Raw genomic sequence first — 12,693 nt, 5'->3', positions numbered from 1 at the left:
GTACTGTAAAAAGCACGACCAATCATCTGAGCCGGCCCGGCTAAAATAACTGGATGGCCTACCTGCCTGTCAGCCTTCCATCTGTGCACAAACTTATCTCGTGCCCTCATTGGTCATGTGCGCGTTCGTGTGTGTTGCAGGAGGGGCTCTGTAAGGAAGTGGCAGATTTTTTCCGGCTGTGTATTTTCAAATTCTAGCGATCTCGAGCTGGTTTCTCCGAAATTACCTACCCTACCTTTAATTGGAGGCAAATATAAATCTGACTTCAATCTGAAATATTGTTCAATTTCTTATGGAAAAAAAATCAAGCAGGTACTCTTTGGAAACATGTATTTTTAAACCTGTCTTTAGCTATGTTTCTACTTTCCCAGATCACTTTTCCAAATTACAGCATTGACTACTACAAATTAAGAAAGGAAGAAGAAATAATCTGACTTTTAAGGGTTTAAGTTAAGGACGAACTGGTGATGTACAGTATATTAACAGCAACATGATGGTTATGAGAAATGTGGACAGCTTGTTTTATCAGGGCTTTAAACAGAGAAAAATACAAAGGCTTCTACAGGACACAATAGTAGCGGTGTGCTCTTTCCTCATGGCTGAATATTGTGCCTTTACCAAGAATCTCAATATTTTCACAGGGTTTAACTTAACTTCTATCTAGTGAGTAGAATTTAAAAACAAATCATCTTGTACTTTTTTTAGATTAAGAAGAACAAGGAGAACCAAAAACAGAAGTGGACTCTTTTCTGACGCTCTAGCGTACGGTACCATTATCTAAGCGTAGATTGTAGTTGTAAGACATTCCAGCATTTCGATGGCAATCTTTTGAATTCAATGCTGAAAAGAAAATCTCCTGCGAGGCTGGTCTCCATTATGCCAGTTTTGCTGTTTCTACCCAGAGCAGAGTGGACGGACAGGAGGTGGAAAAAAAGAAAAACAGCTTTTCTTCTCAACAAAGGATGCAAAGCAGATGGACTCATGTTTTTCTGTGAATGGACGAGCCATGGAAGCCATGAACAACTGTTTTGCCTACAGGATGTGGGGGGGCTGGACATGGGCTGGACTCTTATTGTGTAAAATTACTGTACAATTTTTCTCTCATGCTCTTTATGTGCTCTCAAGTGGAATGGGGTGTGGGTGAGTTTGCTTGTGTGTCTTTCAGCTTGTTTACAGGCAAACATAAGACTGTGTGTGTGTGTGTGTGTGTGTGTGTGTGTGTGTGTGTGTGTGTGTGTGCGTGCGTGCGTGCGTGCGTGCGTGCGCATTGTTGAGTATAAGTATGGGCTTATGGATGCGTATGAGAGGAAGAAAACACAGAATACAAATTCTTTGTGTCCACTAGAGACTTCAAAGAATAAGGTTTAAATAAAATTGCTGACATCTCTACCAACTAAGTGGTATTTGGCTGAATTATTAGAAACATGTATATTTGTCTGTTTTTTTGTTGTTTGAATATCTCACCAAAGATTGGGGCTTGATGAAAGCAAAATATTTTGCTTCCCAGCGCAGTCTTACAGGTTAATTGTGCTATGATAATATGAGCATCATCTGCATAGAGGTTCATTGGAGCACTACACAGTAAAGTAGACTCTTTTGAGACGGAAATAGCTTGTAACTCTTATAATGTCACCATGATGTGGAATCATATTAATTCATTTGTAGATTATGTTGCAAATTGCAAATTTGTCATAAGGTACACATTTTCCATTTGACTTAAGAAAAATGTTTTGGGTTTCATGCCATGCTGAATTTGTTGACCAAACTTTACATAAAGAACTGTACAAGGTCAACAATTTCCTTCTGCTTAGCTAATTGGAACATCCCAACAGTTCTGCTTAGTAGGCTGCATTCAGCCATGCACAGTTCAGTGAACTGCTTCACAAGTTCAAGTGTGATGATGGTGGATCTTGAAGGAGACAAGTCTGTTATGTAGCGATGGTGTTAATATCCCTTGATTGCATTCTTGAGACATGCTGCTTCCTGGACTCTGCAGGATGGTCGAGTGAGGGATGGCAGCCCGTGGGTTATCAAGTGGGAACTCTTTCCTCAATGTTTCACTGATACGACACCTCCAGAGGGGTTCATTTTGCTTCCTTCATAGCCGCTGACTGCCCCTTTCCTTCAGTTCTTTGACTGCGTGCCTTAGGGCCGTCTTATTCCCTGCTAACGGAGTAGCCTCGTCATCGCTGAGCCTCTGCAGCCTTCCTGAAATGTCTGGACCTTTTCTTCCCCGCTACGTTCAGCTCAATGATCTGACCACAGCACAAGGTCCGGTCTGAGGTTGATGGGCATGATGTCAGCTGAAAAGCATAGCCTCTGCTGAGATAATAGTTGACTTCTTTATAGTATGTAAAGTAGGCACTGAAGTATGGCTGGGTAGCTGGGCACAGAGGATATTGTGAATGTGAACTGATTATCTCAAAATAATTTGAAAATCAAAGAACTGCGTGTTTGATGGCTCTTTATCACCATACCATGATACATATACCATTTTCCAAAACATGCTGTGGTGTTGGAGATCATTGAGACTGTAATACCTTCCAGTCAGCCTTTGTTCATTGTACTGCAGTAGGGACATCTACTTATAGACCTTTGAGTTACATAACTGCATGGATGAGTGCAGTATAGTTTATGCTGATAACACAATGTGCTATAGCCAGCTATACACTTCTTTCTACATTCAAGGAGCAGTGTGTAGAATTTAGGGAGATATATTGGTTAATAAGGAATATAATATTTAGAACTCCAGACCATTATAAAGGGAGGGTTGAGCGGAGGGGTATCCAGTTGGTTGCAATCTGAATCATCCAGTTAGATGCTACAGAATCCTAAACACACTAGATAATTTATTTTTCCTATTTGTCTTTATTGGATTGTGCAGTTGAAGGTTGCAGACAGAAAAAAGGGAAGGGAAGAAAGGATGCGACCTTCATAGGACTTAGTACGTGGGGCACGTGCTCCCAGGTGAGCACAACAACATACACACTTATCCAACAGTGAATCGTTTTAACTGTCAGTAGTTAAAGTTAGCTTGGAAAAGGATGATACTGTTTTGTTAAAGCATACTGTAATATAATCTTTCCTGAAGTTGATCTATAAAGCTTTGATTCAGTCCAGCACTGCCTTGGCCTCTTTTATCTCCAGCTGTGCACTGCAGATGTGAGGGGTTAGAGGGAAGCTGCAGGGGCTGGAGGAGGACTCCATTAGTCCAGTTAACACGTCTGTGTAGCAGTGGCGGCGCCAGGGGTAAATAGCACTTTACCCCTGCTTACACCTACAGTAGGCTATATGCCGTGAGCTGATTATCGTGCCTTCATTGTAACAGTCGCGGGTGTACTGTGTATGTGCGTGTGGGGAGTGTTGCAGTAGAAAATTCAACTGTAGCGCCCGGGACATTAATGGGGAACCCTAAATGTTTGAGCACCCTCTATGAAACGTCAAGCTACCCCACAGCACCCCCAAAAGAAAATATCTGGTGCCGCCACTGCTGTGTAGCGCTCATTCTCAGGATTAATGTGACGCTCTGGAGTGAAGACCAATGCCATTAACACATTTAGCATGAATGTGTGTGTCGGGGCAGCTGGGCTCATTCTCAGTATTAATCAGACAGACGCCTGTCTAATCAACTGGAAGGCCACGGCCTGGAAACAAACCTCATCTTGACACACATAATGTGACATGTCTGCACTCGCCTAGCTTTTAATATTTAAGTTTTCATCTATTATTCTATATCTCATTTATATATTCTATATCCCTCTGTTACCTGGGGGGTCATAGTGGTGAAAAGCTTCTTTTAAATCATGCTACACAACTTGTTTTTTTCTGAGGCAGATAAGCCCTGCCCCATTCCGTTAGCTCTCTTTGATGGCCTCAACTAAACTAAACTAAACTAAAGAAGCTAGTTACCAGGATTATATAGATTTTGCAGCTGGAGAGTGTTGGTTTAGCCGCTAACTAGGCTAACTACATTAGCCCTGTTTGTCTTAGCCAGGATTTGATGACTGTAGCCACCCAGCCCAGGAGTTGTTGCTAACTTAGCATCTAACCATGCTAATTACACAAGCTAGCTCACACCAGGAGAGACCAGGGACGGGCTAATAGGGAATGGGAACCACGGCACGCTCTGGGCAGTCGTGCCCAATCTTTGGAAGTTAGATCTATACTAGTTAACCTCCAAACAATTGTAAAAAAAAACATATGAAAAAAGTAATTGTGTAGTTTGTCATCAAATGTGAAATCCGTTTCGTCAAGTACTTAAAAAAGTAAGTGTATAGTATGTTGGTATGTTGAAAAAAAAGTATAACATGTCGAAAATATCATGAAAAAGTCATAGTATGGCCTGTTGAAAATATCATGAACCATTTGCTAGTTTCATAAAAAACTGTCTCCAAACCCCTCTCCATGATAACACACATTATGCAGATTTATAGAAAAGACAGCATTGCTTCTTACTATAAACTTTGTATTGTATCATAGTAGGCCTACCTGTCAATCATTAGCAGTAGTCCATTTTTTAAATATTTTATTTAGGTTATTTTACTTTACTTTATTTAATACATTTCTTGCAGCAACATTTGTACAGATGAATCAGAAAAAAACGTGGCCCTGTGTCGTGGACGTCGAATAGCTTGAACAATTCTCATGTTTGATTCTATACATTCAAGCTTTAATTCCATATTCTCAAATTTCATTCAATATGCTCAACATTCAAACTTCACAAATAAGTATACGTGATATATGTATGGTATAAAGTTAATGGGGTATTTATTGTTAGCACATTTCACTCTTCTTTCTACTATTTGTAAAATGGAATGGACACTAGAATAAGATTTACCATTATGAAAAGGCAAATAAAAATGTACTTTGATAAGTTCCTGATACAACACTGATGCAACAGTCCATTTAAAAAACAAATAGTGAGAGTTCTGCTGCTCATAAACATGTTCATGTATATGACTGTCATTGTGCCTCCAACACACGGCATGGCAGAGAGTCGATTTCACACTTCATGACACCCTGACAAACACCTGCTGGACTTCCTGTAGTCCTGGGTTTTAGTGGGACGATTCCTCCACAATCTGTCCATCATTTCAACTGCAGCACCACCTGAAAGACACAAATACATACACACTATTAGCATTTCATATGACTGATTAGGTGCAGATATTTACTACGTGTGTTTGTGCAGCGGTATAATGAGACAATAACAGGCTACAGATGCGGACATATACACACACATATGTATATATATACAATTTCAGAATCAAACAAGTATGAGAGCACTCTCATAATAACGTAACACAATCAGAGACTGGATATATCCCCCCCTCCCTCCTCTCTGGTCGCTGAAATGGGGAATTGAAATTACGGGCCAAAAGTTGTATTTACAAGTATTAAAAGTAAGCATAGGACACCAAACCAACTGAGACCCGTCTGTCCGCCGCATCTACGCACTGTACAACACGCATCTACGCACTGTACAACACGCACCTACACACTGTACAACACGCACCTACACACTGTACAACACGCACCTACACACTGTACCACACGCACCTACACACTGTACAACACGCACCTACACACTGTACAACACGCACCTACACACTGTACCACACGCACCTACACACTGTACCACACGCACCTACACACTGTACAACACGCACCTACACACTGTACCACACGCACCTACACACTGTACAACACGCACCTACACACTGTACCACACGCACCTACACACTGTACAACACGCACCTACACACTGTACCACACGCACCTACACACTGTACAACACGCACCTACACACTGTACAACACGCACCTACACACTGTACCACACGCACCTACACACTGTACCACACATCTACACACCTGTACAACACGCACCTACACACTGTACCACACGCACCTACACACTGTACCACACGCACCTACACACTGTACCACACGCCCTACACACTGTACAACACGCACCTACACACTGTACCACACGCACCTACACACTGTACCACACGCACCTACACACTGTACAACACACACCTACACACTGTACAACACGCACACTGTACAACACACACCTACACACTGTACAACACACACCTACACACTGTACAACACACACCTACACACTGTACAACACGCACACTGTACAACACACACCTACACACTGTACACACACACCTACACACTGTACAACACACACCTACACACTGTACCACACGCACCTACACACTGTACAACACACACCTACACACTGTACAACACACACCTACACACTGTACAACACGCACACTGTACAACACACACCTACACACTGTACAACACACACCTACACACTGTACAACACACACCTACACACTGTACAACACGCACCTACACACTGTACCACACGCACCTACACACTGTACAACACGCACCTACACACTGTACCACACGCACCTACACACTGTACAACACGCACCTACACACTGTACAACACGCACACTGTACAACACACACCTACACACTGTACCACACACACACCTACACACTGTACAACACACACCTACACACTGTACCACACACACACCTACACACTGTACAACACGCACCTACACACTGTACAACACGCACCTACACACTGTACCACACACACACCTACACACTGTACAACACACACCTACACACTGTACAACACACACCTACACACTGTACAACACACACCTACACACTGTACCACACACACACCTACACACTGTAGGCCTACCACACACACCTACAGCTCCTAAAGCATATCATATCAGGCTACAGCCGTTGTGTATTTTATTATGTGAAGCACTAAATGGTTTTAGAAAGATATGGACTCTTTGTTTGTAGATATCTACTAAACTACAGCATACAAATACAGAGAGTAATGTAGGCCTGTTATACTGAGTGATATATATTATACACACTGCTCTGCTTTCTGCACGGACCTCACAGCTGTTCTCACTGGAAACATCGCGTCACGATGAAAGCAGTTACTAAAATAATATCCAGGGGATGCATGCAGAGCTGTCATTGGCTGAGATCAGTCCGGCCGTGCGTCACGACTCTTTGAAACATCTCTGTTCCCGGAAATGCATCCGCGGAGGAGCCGTGGAGGACCCATCAGTGTATCCTCGATTATAGCTCCTCCAGAGAGCCTCCTCTCTCCTCTCTCCTCTCTCCTCTCTCCTCTCTCCTCTCTCCTCTCTCCTCTCTCCTCGATGCTCGGTCCTCGATGTGCATTTAGAGAAATGAGATGTCCTTCAACATGGCGCGCTGAAATCCATTTCCGGGTTACTACCGGAGGACCGAGGAGTCGAGGAGGGGAAATTAGAGTATTGAGAAGCCTTCAGAGTGTTTGCTTTAATCATAGTGTGGCTCTGTGTTCATGCTGTAACAATGTCGCCACCTAGTGTTTCTCCTCCATTACTGTGGAACATTTGGCATCTATAAACACCTTATTGAGCTGCATAATGTATATGAAAATGTATCACAAATGATTAACATGACCGACTGTGAAACTTACAAGGTGAATGATGCGGCTGCAGTCCAGAGTAATAGAGTAACAGTAACACTATTCATTATTAAATATGATGTAATATATTCAGGCGTAGAAGGTGTATTGAGATCAATATAAGTGTAAAGATACTCTATCATTATCTAAATATTACTCTATGGAACATAAGTCTTATTATCAAATTGTAATTAAAGAACCAAAAGTAAATGTACTCATTTTGTACTATTATTTGATTATAATTATTGATACATTATCACACACACATCACAGCTGGTGAAGTTAGAGCTCATTTAACAACTTGTTTTACGGCTTGGTACTTTTATCTATAATAGTACATGATGATTATCTAGTTGTTTTAAATGTGGTAGTATTCATCTGAATCAAAGGACAAATGTAGTGCTGTGAAAAGGAACATGTATGCTTCTTAGATGTAGTGGAATACTAGTATAAAGTAAAGAAAGGAAAATTAAATACGAGTACGAGTTCCTTTAAGCTGTAATAAAAGTACAGTACTTTTATTAAATTGTATATAATGATGACATAAAGTTAGGCGCAACCAATGCAGAAAATAAGTTGGAGCCCAGTATACAACTAAAAGCAGACGGGGAAAAAACTAAATGCACTAAATTCAGTGAAGAAGAACTTTATATTATTCATTTTAATATTTATTTTATTATCATTCTTATTTTTGATGCAAAGATTATAGATAATAATTTGTCCCCAAATAATTGAAAAATCATTATCATCATATTGATTCATAAGATTACCTTGTTGGCGGCCTCTAGGGAACTGATGAGTGTGTTTAACTCCTCTCGGTTCATCTCCATGGTGACGGAGCGCAGGGCTGCGTCCTCCCTCACATCCAGACTGAGGCTGAGCAGAGGGGTGTGCAGGGACGAGATCTTATCACTGGAGAGGGACAGCTGCAGGGGGGGGGCACAGAGGGGAGGGGGTCAACTTTAGAGAGACTTGTCTTCTCATGCCACTTTTCCACCAAACCGGTTCTGGATCAAGATCCGCTCTTGTGCTTTTCTGGTGCTCAACTGGTTCTTCTCTGTAGCACCACTTGTGTTTCCACAGGCAGCCGTCATAATATGCTGTAGGTCTGTAGTGTCATAAATGCATTCATGACACTTTACCTCAGTCACAACGCAGACTCTATGCATTACATTAATGCACACAATGTTGACAATATCTGTTTTTTTTACTGCACATATTTTGTATTTTATTCCATTCTATTTCAATGTAAATACTGCTTTATTTTATTAATTTTTCTATTTTACTATATTTTTCATTATTATTATTATTTTTTTAATGTTATTATAGTTTTCTTTAAAAAGTTCTCTATCTGTGTTTTTTAATTTTTGTTTTACTTTTATGTATGCACCACGACACCAAGTCAAATTCTTCGTACGTGTCAACCTACCTGGTAATAAACCTGTCACTGATTCTGATTCTGATTCCAATTCTGATTCTGCAAAAAGTCACACCCCCACGACGAGAACAACCTACCAGTGCTGAGCTGCATCTCAAATTAATCTTTAGAGCTAATAAGAATGACAAATAAAGCATGGAGTGACCTTGAGTTGCCAGTCGAAGTCCTGCAGCGTGGCAGAGGAGATGGAGTTGGTTCTGTCCAGCAGAGCGTGGTGGATCTCCTCCCGTCTGGCCCTCAGCACGCTCAGCACCGCCTCAGCATGGCTGCTGCCAACATCTGCCAGCCCCCCCAGCACCTGCACGAGAAACAGAGCTGAGACCACAGCCAGCATCCTGCTCTGCTGTATGAAGCATGGAGGTATACTGAGAACTGGACAAAGCGTTGCAGGTCATTATGGCCAAATGAAACCAAAATGGGCTGACTCTGGAGAACAAGCACTCGGATGTTCCGACAGCCCTGTGCAACCAATGAGTTGGTTTATTCTTATATTGTGCCAGAAAACCATTTCATATTTGTATTATTTATAGAAAACATGAATTCTTCAGCCCTTCATCATACAAACTCTGAATGAACACAAATACCTACAAATAACTTTTTCAAGAGCCTCTTTAATCTGCTATATAATAACCTCAATGAGAAGACTTGAAATACCAACAGTCAGTTGCATTTGATTCATTGTCCCTCATAATCTATTATTACTCGTGATTCTTTCGATGATAGTAAAATGCTTATTGAATAGAATCACATTTCCATTCATTCAATTGAATTCAATAATACAAAACTATAGAAGACAAGCTTTTATTTGATGCAATCCTAAAGGCATGGAACATACCGATGCACAGACTTATAGCAACAAAGAATGTACAATGTAAGTCAATAGAAGGACTTTGTTGGCCTGGTGGCATCAGGTGACTGTCACGGAGGTTGTAGCTCCACACTTTGGCCACTAAGAAAGATTGCTCCAACCTGAGTTCAATCATTTAGTAAAGATCTGCCATATAAATGTAGAAAATAAAGTCAGCTGTTTGTCCTATTCAGTCCCCAAGCAGAGCTCACACACCCCTCGCTCTCACCTCCTCCTCAGAGCTGTCGCTGCCCACTGCCCGGCGGTAGAAGGCGCTCAGGGAGTCCAGCAGCTGCAGCCACTCCTCCGGGCTCCAGGTGGTGCTGTGCTCTGACCTGCGGGGGGGCTCCCTGCCACACAGGCCATCCACCACCCTGTGACAAAACTACACACCAGACAGAACCCAATATGCATTTTGGTTAGCGAAAAAAACAAGCAAGTACCTTTGGTTTTTACATTATTTGTTCAATTTTTATATAAATGTGGCAAAAAAAGTAATTGTGTCTGTTTGGGCTCCCATGTTGGGGCCTTTAGCTGGGATGTGAGTGACACAGATACTGGTTATATATCCCAGCATTCAAAGATTCAAAGGCTTTCACATGCACAATAACTACAGTGTAGTTTGGGCAATGAAAATCCCAGGCTCCTATGAAAATGCACAATACACTTTACACATAATAGAAAAAGAGACTAAATTGTGCAACAAATGGTGAATTAGATATAATGTTGCAAGAGAGTTAAAGGAATAAGAAAACAAATACAAAAGCAATATATAAATATTAGGAAAAGGAAGAAAGAAAGAAAGAAAGAAAGAAAGACATAAAATACAATGAAATAAAACAAGTATAAAATATAAAACAGTTACTCATTAATGCAAAAGAGTTACCACAATAATATAGATTAATGACAGTCATATCTTAATCATGAAATACAAACAAATTGAGCTACAAATCAAAGCAGGGAAAAAGACAGTGTGAGATAGAATATGATACAGACACTTTGGTAACTGGATTAAAACATGCAGATTTTAGAAAATGAAGTGTGATTTTAAACTAAATCTGATATCCTCTTAAAAATACAGAATATGTGACATATGTATTACGTAACATGACGTTAATAATATCAATTTATAATTGCTATTAACAGGTATTACATTGAGATGGATGCAGTGGTAGAAAAAGTACTCAGATATTTTGCTAAAAGTAAAATAGCAATACTAAATGGTAAAAATACAATAAAAAGGCCTACATTGAAAATCACAATTAAATAAAAGTACTAAAGTATTGGCATCAACATAGCCACTAGAATTATGAATGATGGTCTATTTCAGAATATATATACATATGTCCGGTAATTTGATATGTATCAAAGTACCAGATTATGATTATTGATGCATTATTGTGTTTATCACAGCTGTTAAAGGTGGAGCTCATTTTAATGACGTTGTACACTGTTGCTGGAACTTTTTAACGTTATTAAGCGTTAACCTTTTTTGACTAGATTTATATTTTGTACTAGCTAATCATTTTAATATGTAAATTAACTAAAGCTGTCAGATAAATGTAGCAAAGTAAAAAGACAATATTGGTTACCAGAATCTACTGCTGTAAAAGTATGAAATCCCATCAAATGAAAGTACCTAGGTTGGTACTGGAGGTCATGTACTTAGGTGCATTACCCTTTTGCTTGGATGCAACTGTGCAGTGGTGTAATGTCACGTAAAGTACATTTACTGAAGTACAGTATTTAAGTACTACTTTTACATACTTGAGTAAATGTATTTTATAATACTGTACATATACTTCTACTCCACTACATTTTGGAGCCAAATAGTGTACTTTTTACTGTTTTTTTATTTATTGAACACTTAGTCACTAGTTCTTTTTTACATATAAAAACACATGATACCTGATAAGATGCAGTAGCCTACTGTACTACACATATTCCCAGCATTTTACAAAGCCAATAGTGATTCAACTGGACCCACACTGAAAAACTAAAATGTTTAAATGCCCCTACATATATGTATTAGTTATAAAAACAAGATACTATACATGTATATAATAATATAATACTCTAAACAGAATCATTATGCATTCAGAGTACTTTTACATTTGACACTTGAAGTACATTTAGCTGATAATACTTCTGTAGGTCTACTTAAGTATGTTCAACAGTAGTTCACTATTTAAATACATTAGTATTTGTACTTTTACTTAAAAAAAGAATCTGAGTACTTCTTCCATCACTGCGTACTTCGCCTGTTGTGTAGTAAGGCACGAGCCAACATTGAGCCAGTCCTTCACTAATATTAAACATTAATTGGTTTATCTCCATGTTTTCGCGCCAACAGGTCCATGATACATTTAACAAAGTTAATGTGCATCAGTATTCATGAGTACAGCGCCTGGTACTTACCTTAATACACTCTGTGGCAGGCAGCCTGCTCAGTAACACCACCATCCTCTGCTTCCGCCCTCCGCCTGCTGGTCAGCTGACGTCAGTCACATGATAGAAACAGAGGCATTCATGATGGCTTGGAAAAATGGGTTTCATCATTTCTTATGACTTCTTAGGATGTTAAAATACCGTTAGTATATAGAAATGCTGTTTTATACTCATTATTCGGTTTGCATATTTGTGTGTATTGCCGCCCTCAGTTATTAAGAAGAAAACAAAGATTGATGTTGGCTCGCAAGACGAACTCCATATATACATTAGCCATTTTAGTGGGACATGATCGTTGAAAAGTGGGCAAAAAGCAGTGAGAGTGTTGAAAACAGGTCAACAATGTGACTTTACTATATAAAAACGATTAATGACTTTAGTGCCGATTGTACTAAAAAGTCTCAATAATTACATATCTGAAGAGCATCCATTAAATTAC

The 12,693-nt window shown here is 39.9% G+C and overlaps 1 protein-coding gene across 1 annotated transcript; it reads right to left on the bottom strand.

Annotated features, from left to right (window-relative positions):
• Window positions 1-4,508: 4,508 nt before the first annotated feature.
• commd8 (COMM domain containing 8) lies at window positions 4,509-12,318 on the bottom strand. Its single transcript, XM_034135311.1, has 5 exons — window positions 12,225-12,318; window positions 10,036-10,191; window positions 9,105-9,257; window positions 8,292-8,447; window positions 4,509-5,109 (listed from the first exon to the last, which is right to left on the bottom strand). Exons 1-5 carry the CDS (start codon window positions 12,267-12,269, stop codon window positions 5,089-5,091), a joined length of 531 nt encoding a protein of 176 aa, XP_033991202.1. The 5' UTR covers window positions 12,270-12,318; the 3' UTR covers window positions 4,509-5,088.
• Between the last annotated feature and the right edge of the window lie 375 nt (window positions 12,319-12,693).

Source organism: Trematomus bernacchii, unplaced genomic scaffold (genome assembly GCF_902827165.1).
Source record: "Trematomus bernacchii unplaced genomic scaffold, fTreBer1.1, whole genome shotgun sequence".
NCBI classification, from domain to species: domain Eukaryota; kingdom Metazoa; phylum Chordata; class Actinopteri; order Perciformes; family Nototheniidae; genus Trematomus; species Trematomus bernacchii.
Note: the sequence above shows the minus strand (reverse complement) of the source record. Positions and strands in the feature narration are given on the sequence as shown.